Here is a 19141-nt window from a genome sequence, read left to right on the forward strand (position 1 = left end):
ATACATTTTTTTATTTTATTTTTAAATATATTTGTGTATTATAGCTTCAACGCTAAGCATATTGGGATGATTCCAAGAATTTTTACATGAAATACAAAGAACACATACAGGCAATGAAGAGTGAATCCAAGCACTCCACATACGCTGATCATCTACTAAAAAAAAATCAGCATCACATTGGGATGAAAACAAACATACAAATCTTAACCCATAACAAAAAAAGAACGGAGATTCTTACTCTACAGAAATAATAATTCATACAGAAGACCACAAATAAAATTTAAAATACTTTCAGTAACCCAAAGAGCAACAACACAATGCCAATTTTCAAACTAAAAGTTTACTATAAAACTATAATTAAAAAATAAAAACGTGTACACTATATACACACAGTGCTCCACCATCAAAACTTCCTCCATCCTCACTCCAACACCCTCCCCACTGTCCCTGGATCCCTCAGTCAGTTCTCATGATCCCTCAATCAGCTCTAAAGCATGTGATCAAGAACAATGCACACATGTGCAGTTCTCTACAGCATAGGTTATGTGCAAGGTATATATACTAAAAGAAACCTATACCATATGCATTTAGCACAAATAGAACGACAAATGGATGCACGGCCAGGACACAAAGATGAATGTTAGCAAAAAAAAGTACAAACATACGATTGTGAAGAGAAATAGTCATATCCAAACGATCTGCCAAAGAATTACTGCGAATTACACATTAAAACATGTATAATTTTATAACTGTGCAGGGTGATGTTTTCCACTGTGTACAAACTCTAGTGAATGATCGAGGAGAGGATACGGAACAAAAAAGTCCAATGAACTTATTTCCAGTAATGCATGGTTTCCATGATGGACACCATTTATTCAATCACACTTTGTTACAGAGACTGTGGTCTCATATGCGCTGTGCCATGCAGCCATACTTACAGTATGTATGGTTTCCTCCTGGAAGGTGATACTGTTCCTCATATGTCATGCCCCAGCTCCCTCTCCTGTCATAGTAACTGGTAATGTTGTGTCCGATTCACTTCTCATTTTGACTGATCTTGTAATGGACGTGATACAGAGTTGTTCACAATGGTTCCGTATTCGAATCGAGAGCTTGCCGACATGATGTTTACTTACGGAAAGGCAAATAGCAACGAGCGGCAGCAGCAAGATTGCATCAGGAGGTCTATCCCCGCCGACAACAACCAGAGCAATCACTGTTTGCAACATTGTTTCGCCATTTACCTGAGGCAGGGTCGTTTCAGGAAGCATGAAGTCATTAAGGACCCACCCGAAATGTTCGGACACCAGAGTTGCAGAAAAATGTGATTAACACTGTGTAAGGCGACTGCCATGTCAGTGCCATTCAGTTGGCCCGCCAGTGCAGCATGAAAACAGTGTGTAACATGCTCCGTGACAAGCTTTATTACCCTTATCACTTTCAGCGGGTAGGGGGCTTACTAGCGACAGACTTCCCATATCGGGAGCAACTTTGTCACAGGTTTCTTCAACAGGCTGCTGCGATTCCTGGATTTGTGTTAACCATCCTGTTCACAGATCACCTCTACGCTGACTGTTATCTTCAGCTTTCATAAGAGTCATCTCTGGGATATCATGCAGAACCCCCCATGGTATGGTGAAACCGAGTAACGAGGAGTAACGAGCATAGATGCAGCCGAAATGTGTAGGCCGTGATAATTGGCGACCGTATTTTGTTAGCAGTCTTCCTTACACGTCGCCTAACAGGCCGGAACTATCGGCGTTTTTTTGCGGGTCACTTTGCCTCCTCTGCTGATTCACTGGGTCTCGGGTTCGATTCCCGTTCGGGTTAGGGATTTTCTCCGCCCAGGCACTGGGTGTTTGTGTTGTCCTCATCATTGCATCATCACAATTCGTGACAGTGGCTAGATTGAACTGTGAAAAAAAAATTGGGACTTTATATGGGCACTGATGTACGCGCAGTTGAGCGCCCCACAAAACAAACATCATCATCCCCTGCTTGAAGAAGTGTCACTAATGATTCGAAGGTTTATGTGGCTGCTACATGATGGAGCTCCAGCCCACTTTGACGTTAACGTCTAGACACATATTAATTGTGTCATCCCTGGTCGATGGATAGGACGAGGTGGTCCATTTGCATGGCCTGTTCGTTCACTGGATCTCAACCCGTGCCATTTCTGGTTATCGGGATATCTCAACAGTATCGTGCATTCAAAGCCCATTCCATATGTGGAGACACTGGAGCTGCCTATGACACTGTTCGGATGCGGCCTGTGTGATGTGGGCGTGTGCGACAGAACATGTTACGGCGAGTACACGCATGCGTTAAGGCACAGGGAAACCATTTTCAACACATACTGTAACTGTGGCTGCATGGTACAGCGCGTATTATACCACAGACTCCATAACAAAGTATGATTGAATAAATGGTGTCTAGCATGGAAACCAAGCTTTTGCTGATATAACTTCATGAGACCTCCTTCGTTCCTTGTCCTCTCATCGATCAGTCCCTAGAACATGTACATGGTGGAAATAATGACCCCGTATATGTATCATACACCACTGAAGATGCCTTACATGAAGAAGCGAAACATGTCTGGTACCAAAGGATAAATTTAACTTGTAAAATACGGAGGTTTTCTTTCTTTTTCAATAAAACATAACTGAAATTACTGCATTCTGCACTAAAAACTGTTAGTAGTTGGCTAACGTACTTACACAAACGCGTGTTACGTGCCTGTTTTAAAGGCAACGTAAATGGAATCACAGACTTGAGATCTACGGGCTTTTCTTTTATTCGTGGCATTTGAAGCCTGGTAATGTAAGAGTTAAATTTTGTAAATTTCTCTAGATGTAATGCTGTCCTGCATTTTATTTCTTTAATAGCCATACATGTAGGTTTATTATAAGTTGCATTACTGAATTGGTTCAAAATGGCTCTGAGCACTATGGGACTTAACATCTATGGTCATCAGTCCCCTAGAACTTAGAACTACTTAAACCTAACTAACCTAAGGACAGCACACAACACCCAGCCATCACGAGGCAGAGAAAATCCCTGACCCCGCCGGGAATCGAACCCGGGATTACTGAATTGGAAGGATCCTTTATTGTATGATTGTATGATAGCGGAACAAACACTGGTAGCAGTTATTTCCGTAAAATATCTGGGAGTATGCGTGCGGAACGCTTTGAAGTGGAATGATCATATAAAATTAATTGTTGGTAAGGCGGGTACCAGGTTGAGATTCATTGGGAGAGTCCTTAGAAAATGTAGTCCATCAACAAAGGAGGTGGCTTACAAAACATTCGTTCGACCTATACTTGAGTATTGCTCATAAGTGTGGGATCCGTACCAGATCGGGTTGATGGAAGAGATAGAGAAGATCCAAAGAAGAGCGGCGCGTTTCGTCACAGGGTTATTTGGTAACCGTGATAGAGTTGCGGAGATGTTTAACAAACTCAAGTGGCAGACTCTGCAAGAGAGGCGCTCTGCATCGCGGTGTAGCTTGCTCACCAGGTTTCGAGAGGGTGCGTTTCTGGATGAGGTATCGCATATATTGCTTCCCCCTACTTATACCTCCCGAGGAGTTCACGAATGTAAAATTAGAGAGATTAGAGCGCGCACGGAGGCTTTCAGATAGTCGTTCTTCCCGCGAACCATACGCGACTGGAACAGGAAACGGAGGTAATGACAGTGGCACGTAAAGTGCCCTCCGCCACACACCGTTGGGTGGCTTGCGGAGTATAAATGTAGATGTAGATTGTAGATGTGAATTGGGGTCCACTTCTTTATTTTGATCTGTAAGACATCATGCTCTAAAATTAGTAGAATCAGGCCCGCGTGGAGAATTGAGCTAACAGAGTTAGAGATTCGCAGTGCCAGAGATATGTGACGGAAACAGGTTCAGAAATAAGCTGACGAACTCTCGGTAGACTGCAGAGATGATCAGTTGTTCCACAGAATCCGTGGCAGAGGAGGCAACTTTATCTATGGAACAATAGCGTAGTGTGTGAAGTAACCAGGAATTATGTGGCGGCTTTTTCTGGACGTTTTACCAAATTGTGTAAACCTCTACCAGGATATCTGAGGGGAGCATTGCCTCTGACGTGCTGTAAGGAGATTCAACGGTCACTTTGATTTCTGTTGGTTTTACAGGATCATGGTGAAGTGTTTGGTCCGATTGACAAGCGGTTTTACCAACTTTTGTTTCTGTTAAGCATTAGGAACTGCTGGCCGGAGTGGCCGAGCGGTTCTAGGCGCTACAGTCTGGAACCGCGCGACCGCTACGTCGCAGGTTCGAGTTCTGCTTCGGGCATGGATGTGTGTGATGTTCTTAGGTTAGTTAGGTTTAAGTAGTTCTAAGTTCTAGGTGGCTGATGACCACAGCAGTTAAGTCCCATAGTGCTCAGAGCCATTTGAACCTAGCATTAGGAACTATCTTTGAAGGAGGCGATACAGAAGACGTTCTTCTTTTTGGAAGTTAGGTGATCAGTATGTAAGGATAATTTGTACACGCCGGTTTGCCATCAACTGATGGACAAGGGTTACATTCGTGTTCAGTCACACAGTGAACCACTGGAGAAGTATGTAAAAAGAGTGAAGGACACTCTTAGATATATGATCTCAGATTTTAAGGAGCATGAGATACTTTGTACGAGTAATAATATGAAAGGAATGTGCCGTAGCAATGAGTGTCGAGTCGCTTTTATTGAGTAACCCAGGAGCTTCCAGCAATTGTAAAGATAGGTTTTGGCGGCGCTAGCAATGCATCACACCAACGGGCCATGTGCAGAGTGCGAGTTAAGGAGTCGGTAACTATATGTGAGTGGGATGTCAGGAAATAGATCATGCTTATCAGATATCAGCTGTTATTGGTGCCAGGTTAAGGGTCACCTTGACGAGAGACTGCCCGCAGCAGAGAAACCGGTCCTGTCTGTGAGAAGAGGTGAAGGCTGTATCGCCTTGATTCCTATTCTGGAAACAGATCTTGATGATGCTCCATTACCTGCTCTCGCTGGTGGGATAGACACTTGTACGGAAGCAAATTATTTGTAAATGCAATTGGCGTGGGGGTGTTCCGATTAATGTCCTGAGGCAACATTACCTCGTTGGTTAAAGCCAAGATGGCTTGGAATTTGTCGGTTCTTGCTGTTTTGGTGGCGGATATTATCCGACATGTGGGCCTAATTCTGGGTATGAAAACTGGCAAGTTTTCTTTTGGCTTTGGTAGAGTGCACACATAGACTTCTGTAAGCACTCGGCGCGAAAATGGACCAGGAACCAAATGATAGTGGTCACGATGAATGTTGCTAAAGGAAGCAATTACAACTTTAGTAATTTATCTCCTGAATTTCTTTGTCGGCTTCCTCAGCTTGTAAACAGTTTACTAATGTCTGACAGTCTGGGTAAACTGGGAAGAGAAGAATATAAAAGCTTACAGACAATATCCCTGTAAAGCGCCCACCATATCCACTGCCGCCACCTCAGATTAAGCAGATTCAGGCTGCTATACGTGGAAAGTTGAAAGAGGAAGTTACTAGGCTATCAAAACAACCCTGTTCTTCCTTCGTCTTTGTTGTATCTAAGGGCCTGTAAGTAGTGCTTTCAATTGTATATTATCGAGCCTTAAAGAAAAGAAAAATGGTTTCTCAATCATACCACTCAGTTTTCGGCTGATTTCAGAAGGCACGTATTTTTACTTCTCTCGAACTTAAGCATACATATTGAAGATTCAAATCTTGTTTTGGCTTTTGCCATGGATTGAAATCCGTATCAGTACAACAGAATCCCATTTGGGATGTCTATTACTGCCATCATCCAATCTAGAATTTTCGACGAAGTGTGTTTGCATATTACTTTAATGGAATGGTAGTTTTTAACAAAAGTCTTAGCACACGTCTTGAGCATATGAGCGTATTAGGAAAGTCCTTCACCATCTTCGCACTGCTGTATTCACTGTTGATCCATCAAATATGATCTTTGCGCAAGAGTCAGAGTGTAGCAAAGCCGCACTGAGGCCATCCAATCATGCACACCTCAAAAGATTACGGAAGGACTAACGCTCTTTATTGGCGTCAGTATTTTTCGGAAATTTAATCCCGACTTTGCTCTGGTCACAGACCCTTATTACCTCAGTTTTTCATGTTGGTTTCGTTAATTTAATCTACTTAACACAATGAGGGAAAGACTCGTAACTTGGATAGATATAAATATCTGCGAGAATGGATAGAAACTGGGCTGGCAGAAAAGAAAGCAATGGGAGCATGAATAAACGAAATGAATTTAGCTTACAAATTAACTATGAACATCTAAGATAAGAAGAATTTTTCGATCACTGCAGAATGAGGTATTAGCATAAAGTCGTTCGCTCTAAAGCCTTAGAATAACTTCTTAACGTCGTAGGAACAGGAGTACTTAAGAAACCAGAACTGATGGAACGAAAAATTTCCAAGAGGATATTGCGTCCTCGAAGAAGAAATGGTGGTCAGTTTAGAAGACGAGTGAACCAAGTACTGTAAATCAACATGGGGATAATGTCGGGCATGATCAGGAAAAGGAGTTTGTATTCGGACACAACCTTAGAATGGACCAACGAAGGTTAACACAGCAAATTAAAGAATTTTTTGTGAATAATATAACCTAAGATACGCTGGATCCTAGTGGTACAAAGGGATCTGTAGAAGCAGGTATACTGGAGTTGGAGATAAACAACATGGTGAATTTTTTATCACAAATTTAGGTTTTCACAGATTTCAAGGAGAGAACCAGACCGAGAACCAAATCATAATCAACAGAAGAGAGAAGAAATATGTAAAGTATAAGGATGAAAGAATACTTGACAAGAATAATGACAAGAAACGCAACTGACGCGAATAAACGTGGTCCTCAGGTGGTCAAAACTGAAGGAAGAAGAAGGAGGAGGACGAGGAGGAGAAGTATTCTGACTCATTTGATGCTGCCCGCCAGAATTCCTCTTCTGGGCTAACCTCTTCATCTACATTGAAAGTTGTGTTATTGAGACTAACTCTTAGTTTTGATCTGGCAGATGAGTTCTCAATCGTGTTGCACACCTCTCAATACGGCACCACCACTCCTAACTGCTATCACACACATATCACAGAGAGAGAAAAAGAACTTCAGATGATTAGTGTACGAATAAAACTAGCTTTCGTAACAGCAGTTAGTAACAAGGGCGGAGCCAGTCGAGTTAATGGAAATGGTCTCCGCAGTGAGAGTTTGTTCATTTAAATGCTAATGCGACCGCGTAAGAAGTAAATGGAGACAGGTCACGATAAGTTGTGACTAAATGCGAGTTAAGTTGAATACTCTCCGCAGCATTTTTAACACTCCATTTTCTTGTATATTTTCTATTATGTTGAAATGCGACTAAATATTGTTTTAACTTACTTTGGAGTGGTCCGCTGAAAAACCTAAAGAAATGTAATTCGTCCGCGAAAGAACGGACTCATAATACATTTGTTCGATACTTAGGTAACGATCGTATGTTCGGTACCCTTATGAGGTACAGAGGATCACGAGAGGACTGACAGAAGACCGGTGTTAATCGTCACGGGATAGTTTTGTAAGCTCAAGATCGTTATGGAAATAAACTTCATTGGTAATGCCTAAAAGACAAGCGTTGTGCATCAGGGGGAGACTGATGTTTTAAACTAAGAAACCGTACGTTTCACGAAGCGATAGGTAATGTATAACTTCTTCCGACATGCCTCTCGCTATATGATAGCCATGATGGAATCAGGGAAACAATAATTAACATGGATGCATACCTACAGTCATTCTACCCATGATTCGCAAACTGTAGAACAAGAAACGAGGGATTTGTAGCCGGGGGGGGGGGGGGGGAGGGGGCGACGATAGTGAGACAACATGTTCCCTCCGTCACACACCATAAAGTGGCTTACGAAGAGCAGATACAAACGTAAACTACGGGGAATGAAATCCTACAATTCCCAATCCCTTTTCTGAGAATACATATTTTCTTTTGCAGAGAACGACATATGGTGAATGCAGTAACACCTACAGCAAAAAACTGTATTGTCCGCTTTCACTTTTCGTGGGTTGCAGATTGCGATATAAAATTGACAGTGAGTAAAGATTTTTCTTCAGGTTATTATAAACACGCACTCTATCGATATTCGATTACGACAAATTATTTAGCAGTGATGCCACTCTGTATAAGTCAGCTTGAAAACCATTTGGCTTGTAACAAAAGACTTGATTCATTTTAGTAAATAAAAAGGAAATGATATCGCTGGACAAATGGACTAATTTCCGAGGTACCATCTGATGAACGGTGGTGTAGGCATGTATTAAGCAGTTTAAAGCGGAATTAAAATTCACACAGCGGCAGATTACGAGGAACACGACGGGAAATCAGAAAATTAGATATCGTATGAATGGTGAACGACAATCATTCTTCTCATGAACTTTTCCGTGTTAAAAGAAAGGGTGAAATCATAGTGGAGCCAGCCATGGACTTGCAAAGTTTTCAGCCTTCGGTATGTGTCGGGGTACGCCTGAGTAATGTGGATTCGACCCATAGATGTCACGAGAGGCGAAACTGCTAGTATAAACTCAAGTGGAGTTATTGCGTTACCAGTGCAGACGTACTAAAAGCAGAACGAGTGGGTCAGGAGAGCTGTCTTCGAACGTAGACTAGTCATTGAGTGTCACCTGAGTAACAGACCAACGAGACACATTTCATCCCTTCTAAAGCTGCCTAAGAGCAGTGCTGCAGATGTGATTCTGAAGTGGAAACGCGAAGGAAGGACTAAAGTTGGATCAAGACCAGTCAGACCTCGTGTACTGACGGACAGGGACAGTCGTGCACTGCCAACGACGATTGCAAAAAATCGCAATAAATCAGCAAAAAGAATCAGACGTCAGATTGAGTTAAAAAGAATAGGGTACAATGGCCGATGTGACGATGTGTACTGAAGATGTGGTGCTATGGCACAGGACATTGTTCGTGGGTTCTGCGTGGTCTCCTTATTGGGCTTAAGTAAACTGTACATGCGGAAGAATTGGAATACAAGTACAGCACTGCGTGCTACGTACGGCCGCGGAAAAGTGCGAGAAAAAATAGTTGTTTGTGTCAGAATAACAATGCAGCTGGTCAAAGCAGCATCTGTGAGGCGATGGTATGTCGACATTCCTGAAATGGACTGGGCTGCCCAGAGCCCCGACCTCAACCGAACTGAAAACCTTTGAAATGAGTTTTTACGCCAGTTCCCCTCCAGACCCCAGCGTCTCTAATCACTGCTTTCTGTGGTTACAGAGAACGGGATACCACTACTCTACATACATTTATACACCTCACTGAAAGTGTTGTAGTACAGCCGGATTGGAAGGCAGTGGGCGTGAAAGAACCATTAGGAAGATCTTAAGTAATAAGTCATTTATTGGCCACTTTTGCCTTCTAAAAGGGTCACATAGTCAGGCCTAGGGAGACGAGAGTGAGCCAGAGCGTAGTCAGGGGCGAACCGTAGTTCACATAGTTAAGGAAAAGCGGTGTCTGGAAAGACGAAGTGCGCGGTTCCGCAGCACCAGGAAAGGCAGGAGATGTTGACTGCTACAGGGTGCGCGATCGAGAGAGCGAGGCAAGGTGGCGGGCAGCCGGGTACATCCAACACGGCCACGCGGCTTCCTTCGCCCTGATTGGTCAGAAGCCGAGAAACCCGGGGGGCGGCATTGAAATTTCCAGATCGTGGTCTCATCAGCGTCGCATAGACAGCGTTACTTCGTCATTGCATGAGGGAAACGCATGATCGAGATGCGAACTGACTTGCTGTTGCACGACCGTGGGATGGAATAATTACAGGCAGCCGACACTGCCAGCTACGGCCTGAGAAGAAAATTACTTTTAAATGTGAATAAAAAGTAAAATAAAATCCACCACTATCGGTCTATTTTCTGGCTCATCCTTACAGTGTCACTAGAAGAGTTCAATCAGCCATAAACACTGAGGGTGGTCACACCTCATTTTAATGTCCACTGATAGGTGTCCGTATATTTTTCGACCAAATAGTGTAAATAACAAACTACTTAAAGGTATAAAGTTAGTTAATTCCGTCTTAAAAGATGTTCACTGTCCAGGACCAAATATTTTTAGTAATTTACCAACAGCTACAAAAGTTCTGCTACTAACAAAATTTAGTTAAAGAGAAGCCTAATTTTTTTTATTGATGTTCAGTTCCTTCCGCTGTTTTGATGAAATTGTTATCAAAATAATAAATAATGTGTCACTTAGAGTCCGACTTCTGCGTATCTTCCGTGAAGTAGTGTGTTCATTTTAAGTAAGTGTTGTAAAAAGCTTACCGTTTGTTGACATTTGACTGTTAATAAGACATACCTTACTTAGCTTATGCACCTTGATCCTTATACGTTCACATGTTGGCGACAAGTTTTTTGTTGATTCTTAAATGAGAATACATTACAGATTTTTAAACCTACTCCGTATCCATGAGGGCCACTTCACATAAGGTCTGTGGAAGGAAATATGGAACATTATTCTTTTTCTTTAATAATGTAATGTATATTCTTATTTTTAACATGTGCTGCATCGTAGAGGAATTTTTCTAATGGACTCAGGAAACAGAAAGTACGTCTGATCTCATCTAATTTATTCCTGATCAAAAATCTATCTTTTACTATGGATTGTTGTAGTTGTAGGTGTTTGTGATATAAAATCGCTGTGTAAGAATTTTTCATTATATAAGTGTGTCGATTTTCCGTTTGTTTTAGATCTCATTCCAGTCTATATGCCTCAGTTTGAAAAACATTTTCGGTATGACAAAATAATTAGTTAAAACGAAATAACATCGTAGCACAAAGCAACTGACTACCGCACTAACCTCTAATTAACACTGGTGTCTAAATGCACATTCAGCATGTTCTATCATCTTTTTAGCTTGTATGTAGGAGAGCAGTACTTAAAAACCAACAATGTTGTGGATATAGACTGATGACACATTCGTAGTTTGGCTTCACGGCAACGGTAAATTAAGGCGTTTATAAAAATATGAAGCTTACCACGTAATATAAGTTGAATAACTGCTTACCAGTTTTGGATCTATTAATTACTCTTAGATTGAGAAGGGTGGGTTAAGAATGTATGTACCATAAGCTCATTTATACCGCTCTTTGGACATGTTTCGTCAAAACTTGAAAGAGTAATGAAGAAGTAAAAGTGGATGTGACCTTTTGACCACCGACCAAGGCTGCAACTGGTATTTATAACGTTTCTATGTAGTTCGGAAAAAATTACATAGGAATAACAATACAAACCGTACACAAAAATGAAACGAACACTAGAGACACACCAGCGTTCTGGAGCCTGACAGATCTTCCGATGATAAACCTTATGTTACTACTGGACATTCCATAGATTACAGCAAAGTCAAGATACTGGCCATAACATAATCCAGTTGCTATTCTGTTGTCAAGGAACCGATGGCATTACAATCAGTAGACAATCCATTTAACAGAGATGAAAGATTCCAGTTCGATGAAAGATGAAATACACTCCTCTCATGTCTATGCTCTCTGAGTAATTATTGTTCTAAGTCTTTATTGGCTGACATCCTAACACATAACTTGTACAACGCCTGACAAAGAAATTTAGGAACCCAGAATACATGATGCGATGTTAGTATATAACGGGCAGTCAAATTAAAAAAAAATACATGAAAAAAATAAGCAGAGGGTTTATTATTTCAAAGCCAACAGTCTTGCTGCAGTAGTCCCACCACTTCCCCCCAGAGCACCGAAGTTAAGCGCTGTCGGGCTGGGCTATCACTTGGATGAGTGCCCATCTTGTCTTCCGAGTGCTGTTGGCAAAAGGGGTGCACTCAGACCTTATGAGGCAAACTGACGAGCTACTTGATTAAGAAGTAGCGGCTCTCATCTCGTAAACTGAGACATACGGCAGGCAGAGTGGTGTGCTGACCACATGCCCCTCCATATCCGCATCCAGTGACGCCTGTGGTCTGAGGAAGAAATGGCGGCCGGTCGGTACAGTTGGACATTCCAAAGCCTATTCAGATGGTGTTATTATTTCGAAAGCAATTGAAATAACATTTATCCCACTATGACAGAAGACCGTCAGTGCCATCATTGAAAACTGTTTTCGGCTGTCTACGAAACTATGATTATGACCTGGCGTGCACCTCATCATGAAACGCAAATCGACGGCCACGAATGACTTTCTTCAGGGCTTCAAAAATATGGAAATCACATGGGGGAGAAATGGGGAGTATATGGAAGATGTTAAGGACTTTCGAGTGAAACTTCTGCAGCCTACTCGGAACAACCTTGGCAAAATGTGGGGTCGGACGAAGAGGTGTGCGTCTGAGTACGATCATGGTTCCGTGGACAACGGAAAACATTTCTGTGCGAAGGCATTGACCGTTTTGTCTCACAGTGGAATAATTGCATTTACAGTTATGGCAATTACTTTTGAAATAATAAACAGTTTACTTACTTTTTTCTGTCACTCTTGTTTCCATTCGACTTCCTCTTATAGCTTTGTACACTTACGCACCATCGGCGAATATGCAAATTATAAATTTTGAAATTCTCTGCGATAAGTGAAATGGCCACCAGTATTAATAAGTGATGTTACAAGGGCTGGTAGTGATATATGTGTCGTGAAAGGGATCGTACGTCAACTGATCACTTCGAACGACACAGAGATGTCTCGTATTCATTGGAGACAGCATTATCAACCGCTGAGAAAGTTTGAAAGGGACCTTACTGAAGTCTCCCTTTCACCACATGCTCGGATCGTGCAGAATCCAGATTTGTTGGGCATTCGGATGTGATTTTGGCCCATTGTTAGTCTGCAGCGCATTGTGAGGACAGGCACACTTTTCGCCAAGGTTCCGGCCGACCACATCTGACAACCACAACAGAGGGTCGATATTTTGTGCAACAACCACATCGTGACACATTCTCATCTGCGCCTGCCATCCGAGGACAAGTAATGGACTCCTTGCAACATTCTTTGTCATCCAGGAGCATTGGTGGGAGACTAGAAGCGTAGTCAGTCTTTAACACAACAACAGGAACGGCTGGGTTTGGAGTAGTGACCGGGAAGCACGGACTACTGACGAACAGCGTCGCATTGCGTACTTCCCCGAATGACCATCATCGGCAAATATGGATGCGACCTGGTGGCCATCTTCGAATGGCTTGGAGAGGAACAGCGATATTACTCCTGGCATCGCGGTGTGGGGCGGCATCGGGTATGCCTTCAGGTCACGGCTGGTAGTAATTGAGGAAAGCATGACAGCAAAATGGTACGTCACAGACATCTTACATCATCATGAGATACAATTCTTGCGAGAGTATAGTGGTGGCGTTTTTCAACAGGACAATGGTGGACGACGCGCACCACATATCTGTATGAAGTATCGGCATGGTGGTCTAGTACTGCTGTCCTAGATACATACACAGATGATGGAACTTGTTGAATATGTTTAGACACCCACGTTCATTATAATAGTGCAGTGATAAGTCGCTTTGTGCAGGAATATTAATTAGTATTAATTAATAAGGTAAGAGGCCACATTTCTGCTACACCGAAAATGTTTTTATACTGAAGCATAAGGACAGGAATTAGAGCTAAAAACAATTGGAAATGGACAAATTATGTGAAGAAAAATGTTTACACAGCGATTTTATATCACAAACGGCCACATACAGATGTAAAAAATTTATAGTAAAAGAGAGATGTTTGACCAGAAATAAATTACATTTTGTGCTCCTGTGGCGAGAACCCCAGATTTGTCAACGACAGAAATTGTGTAGGACCAGCTCGAACGCTAACTCCGTCCCAGTCCCAGTATTCATGATGTCAATGAAGCAGCTACAACAGTTGTGGTACAGCTTTAACGAGAAGAAGATTCAACGGCTTTATGAGTCTGTTCCCAATCAAATCATGCATTGCAGACCAGTAGGCCGTGGAATATAATTCCGACAAATTGACTCACACTGCCAAGTCCTCTGTAAAGTTCATGCGTCATTATGAACACTGAAATAACATCACACATCCATTCAACATAAGGCGTTTCATTATGTTTCCTCCTGCAATTCAGGCAATGCGATTAAATTATGAAGGGCGTAATGCATAGGTACTGTAAATCCCTTGCGTCGGCGCTTGCTATATTTTATTCTCGGACGCATCAAGTTTACCTACGACTGATTCTCTTGTGCCGTCTGAATTGTTTTCCGCACATGCGTATTTACTCCTGTATCATTCCATGAAGTGGTTTTTAAATGAGTCACAAATTAACTTTCGAAATTGGAGTACGATTACGAGCCGAAATATCGAACGAAACGGTTAAGCAGTCTCGAACGATGCCAATAAAGTGATGGAATGTTGTGTCCGCGGGAAAGGCATGCAGAGCAGCTGGAGCGTGGTCGGAGCGCGCACAGTGCCCGGCGCCGGCCGCTTACAGTGTATCTGCAGCTGTGCGCCGTCCTCGAGGGCGTCGCCGCCCACGGCGGTGTTCTCGGCGCGGCACGACAGGTGGCGGCCCGCGTCCTCCTTGCTCGCCACCCACGACAGCGTGCTCGTCGTCGTGTTGCCGTCGTTCGACGTCTGCAGCACACACACACACACACACACACGATGCAGTATCAGCAGGGAGAAAGTAGCAAAGCACCGTGTTTAGAAGGGCAAAGGTAGCATCACGTAACGTGCCAACCAGACACCATAGCTACAAAGGGATACATATGTAGGCGACGTGTTGTGTCTAGAGCATACTGTACATAGGAACACGTGACTATTTCTGCTTGTGCGAAATTTGTAATAATTTCGCGTTTTCCACTTTTACACTACTGGCCATTAATACTGCTACAACAAGAAGAAATGCAGATGATAAACGGGTATTCATTGGACAAATATATTATACTAGAACTGACATGTGATTACATTTTCACGCAGTTTGGGTGCACAGATAATAGATCCTGAGAAATCAGTAGCCACCTCTGGCCGTAATAACGTCCTTGATACGCCTGGGCACTGAGTCAAACAGAGCTTGGATGGCGTGTACAGGTACAGCTGCCCATGCAGCTTCCACACGATACCACAGTTCATCAAGAGTAGTGACCGGCGTATTGTGACGAGCCAGTTGCTCGGCCACCATTGAGCTGACGTTTCCAATTGGTGAGAGATCTGCAGAATGTGCTGGCCAGGGCAGCAGTCGAACATTTTCTGTATCGAGAAAGGCCCGTACATGACCTGCAACATGCGTTCGTGCATTATCCTGCTGAAATGTCGGTTTTCGCAGAGATCGAATGAAGGCTAGAGCCACGCATCGTAACACATCTGGAATGTAACGTCCACTGTTCAGAGTGCCGTCAACGCGAACAAGAGGTGACCGAGACGTGTAACCAATAGCACTCCATACCATCACGCCGGGTGATACGCCATTATGGCGATGACGAATACACGCTTCCAATGTGCGTTCACTGCGATGTCGCGAAACACGGATGCGACCATCATGATGCTGTAAACAGAACCTGGATTCATCCGAAAAAAATTACGTTTTGCCATTCGTGCACCCAGGTTCGTCGTTGAGTACACCGTCGCAGGCGCTCCTGTCTGTGATGCAGCGCCAAGGGTAACCGCAGCCATGGTCTCCGAGCTGATAGTCCATGCTGCTGCAAAGGTCGTCGAACTGTTCGTGCAGATGGTTGTTGTCTTGCAAACGTCCCCATCTGTTGACTCAGGGATCGAGACGTTGCTGTACGATTCGTTACAGCCATGCGGATAAGATGCCTGTTATCTCGATTGCTATGATACGAGGCCGTTGGGATCCAGCACGGCGTTCCGTATTACCCTCCTGATCCCACCGACTCCATATTCTGCTAACAGTCATTGGATCTCGACCAACGCGAGCAGCAATGTCGCGATACGATAAACCGCAATCACGATAGGCTACAATCCGACCTTTATCAAAGTCGGAAACGTGATGGTACGCATTTCTCCTCCTTACAGGAGGCATCACAACAACGTATCACTAGGCAACGCCGGTCAACTGCTGTTTGTGTATGAGAAATCGGTTGGAAACTTTCAAACTTTCCTCGTGTCAGCACATTCTAGGTGTCGCCACAGGCGCCAAACGTGTTGTGAATGCTCTGAAATGCTAATCATTTGCATATCACAGCATCTTCTTTTTGTCGGTTAAATTTCGCGTCTGTAGCACGTCATCTTCGTGGTGTAGCAATTTTAATGGCCAGTAGTGTATGTACAGTATGAGCAAATTATAATTTTTTCTTTCTCATATAATATCTTTGGTTGTTTTTAAAATTGTATAGTTTTATTTAAATAATTTTGTGTACAACGACCAATATGTGCAAACGATATGTTTTGTTTAAAGTCATTGTTTGCTGTAATGTAAACTACTGACCTACACTTAGGGTTCTTAGTTATTTTGTATGTAAAAGGTGGTGTGGTTGCCCTCGGGAACGGAACTTTGTTGCGCGCGGAAAATGTGGTTGGCATGGATGGAAAGGTGGAAGGGAGAGTCAATCGGGGATGAGGAACTGAACTACCAACAGCTCATGAAAACGTTGTCAATTGTGCTGGTGCCTAGAGGGGCCTTTTGTGCCGTTTTCAATGTGCCAAAGCCTCAGATAGATGCAGTAACTAGCTGTAGTTACGTTGGAATTGATATCTATCATCGCCACCAAGAAATGACAGAGTCCAGCAATTCTACCTGCAAATCCACCTACCAACAGGCACTCGCCACCACATTGCGCAATCACTATAATGTAACAGAAGAACTATAGTAATGTACAGTGAAGGATCAGCTCACAGGATGTTACAGTGTACTCAAATATAAGGTAAATTATAACTGAACTGTAGTACCTACCGTGATTTATCCTCAGTCACATATCCACTTAGGGTCCCTCCCGCGCTAAAGTGCTTACCGAGTGTCCTTTATTGAAAGCGTATTAAAATTAATATGGCAATAGGGTGTGCTAAAATTAATATTGTTTGTTGAAAGGATCTTACAAATATCCCAATATTGTGTTTCGCTGCAGTAAATGTTCAGAACTGCAACTGTGGAGACTTACATGTTCATGCTTGCTAAGTGCTTGTTTCATTACTGTAATGAAAGTGCTTATTAATAGTGTAACAGGATCCACAGTTTGCCTATTGTGCTAAGCTAAATAACGATGAAGAGAAAGACCACTATCTATAATAACAGTAACTTCTTTTATTCAAAGGCCAGTGATAAGGTGTTTGTTTGTGAAATACATTTAACTTTCATTCTAAATAGAAAAATTTTAGCTGTGAGAGACTTAACCTACGCCCAGTTCATAATTTTGCAGTGAACTACATTTACAATTTTTTGTCAGCTAGGAAAATGTCTGAAAGGTAGTGCTGAACCTATGTCCAATTTATGATTCTACAGTGAATATTAATAGTAATGTTATTGAGACCATTCAGTTTGAATAAGCCCTGAAGGTAATAGTGTGTATCGCTATCTGTTATATTTATGCACCTTAACGTGAACATATACCGGTGCCAGAGTTCATTGCACTCTCGTGTGACAAAAGTATAGGCTGTTTTTGCCCACTTATTTTCAGTTTCTTGAACAAGAATGTTACTCATTATTATGCCTAATTAGGCTGCAGACCGTTTTTATTATCGTTTTGGCGCTGTCGATAGGTAATTTATTGTTTGTTACTGTTAAAATATTTACGTAATTCTGACTTTCACTTCCGATAAGCCACCTCCGTTAGGTGTATCACGGTCAACACAACTAAATTCCTTTCAGAGGATAACACTGCACTGTTGCTTTCTACCATAATTGCTTTAACATTATAGTACGTTATATGATCTGCCTCCCTAAAGGTCATGGTATAGTAGCAGTGGAAGTGTTATAACGTAACGAGCCAACCAGACACCATAACTACAAAGAGATGCGTATGTAGGCAACGTGTTGTACCTAGAGAATACTGTACCTAGGAACACGTGATTGTTTTCCATTTGTGCGGAATTTGTAATTACTTCGCGTTTTCCAATTTTAAATGCTATATCATATGCTGTACTAAAGCTATATGGTGGATATTGTTAATTTTTAAGCGAAAGAATTTTAGAGAATGTCAAATCAATCACCTTTCACCCGTCACCGGGCTACCAGTTTCGGCGATATATTATGCCATCTTCAGGCCCTTGACCGACGTTTAGGAAGATTCCGACCTCGATTCAGGTCAAAATAGAGGCCAGAACCGAGGTCGGAATCTTCCTACAAGTCCGTTAGCGGGGCTGAAGATGGCGTAACGTATCGCCGAAACTGGTAGCCCAGTAAATAATCATTTGGAAATAAGACGGCTGAGAGGTGTTTGATTTCACATTCTGTACTGAACAGCCGAATCCCGCAACTATCTCTGAAAAGATGGACATACATAGATGGAAATGTGTGAATAAAGTGCTGTCTAGCGTGCCTCTCTTAAGACTGGTCAGGCGCCATTTCTTTCGTAGTTTGGCAGATATATGCAGTTTCGTTTTTGCGATGTGCAGCTAGAGTCAACCCAAACAAATCCTGCTCATCGTGTCTTTCGTAAGACGCTGGCCGTCGTATGAAAGAGACGATGAGCAGGATTTGTTTGGGTTGACACTAACTGCACATCGCAAAAACGAAACTGCATATATCTACCAAACTACCAGAGAAAATGCCCCTGACAGTTCGTAGCAGACACACCGTATCAAGCATTTTACTCACCTAAAATTCTTTACCTCAACAATTAATAATATCTTCCAAATGTCTTTAACACAGTATATGATAAAACATTTAAAAGTGTAGAACGCGAGATAATTACAATGCTGCACAAAACAAACCACATATCTAATAACCCCAGTAAGTGACTGTTTATGGTGGTCTCTGATATCGCTCTGACAATCAACACGTAAAATTTCGATTTAAAAATGATTTTATTTGTAGCGAGAAACGGACCGACGCTTTACGACGACACCTGATGCCGCATGAAAGACATGGCGAAAAGAATTTGTTTGTGCTGACTACAGCAGCACGTTGGAAGCACGACAATGCAAATACGTATATACGGAAACAGCAGAGAAAACGCACCTGACGGCTCAGAG

At 42.5% G+C, this 19141-nt stretch overlaps 1 protein-coding gene across 1 annotated transcript in view; it reads right to left on the reverse strand.

The window, feature by feature from the left end:
• LOC124795640 (hemicentin-2-like) overlaps positions 1-19141 on the reverse strand; it is a 729491-nt gene that overhangs the window by 222589 nt on the left and 487761 nt on the right. The window contains exon 7 of the mRNA XM_047259713.1: positions 14482-14626. Within this exon, the coding sequence (XP_047115669.1) occupies positions 14482-14626 (145 nt within the window). The remainder of the gene's footprint in view (positions 1-14481; positions 14627-19141) is intronic.

Source organism: Schistocerca piceifrons, chromosome 4 (genome assembly GCF_021461385.2).
Source record: "Schistocerca piceifrons isolate TAMUIC-IGC-003096 chromosome 4, iqSchPice1.1, whole genome shotgun sequence".
Classification (NCBI taxonomy): Eukaryota; Metazoa; Arthropoda; class Insecta; order Orthoptera; family Acrididae; genus Schistocerca; species Schistocerca piceifrons.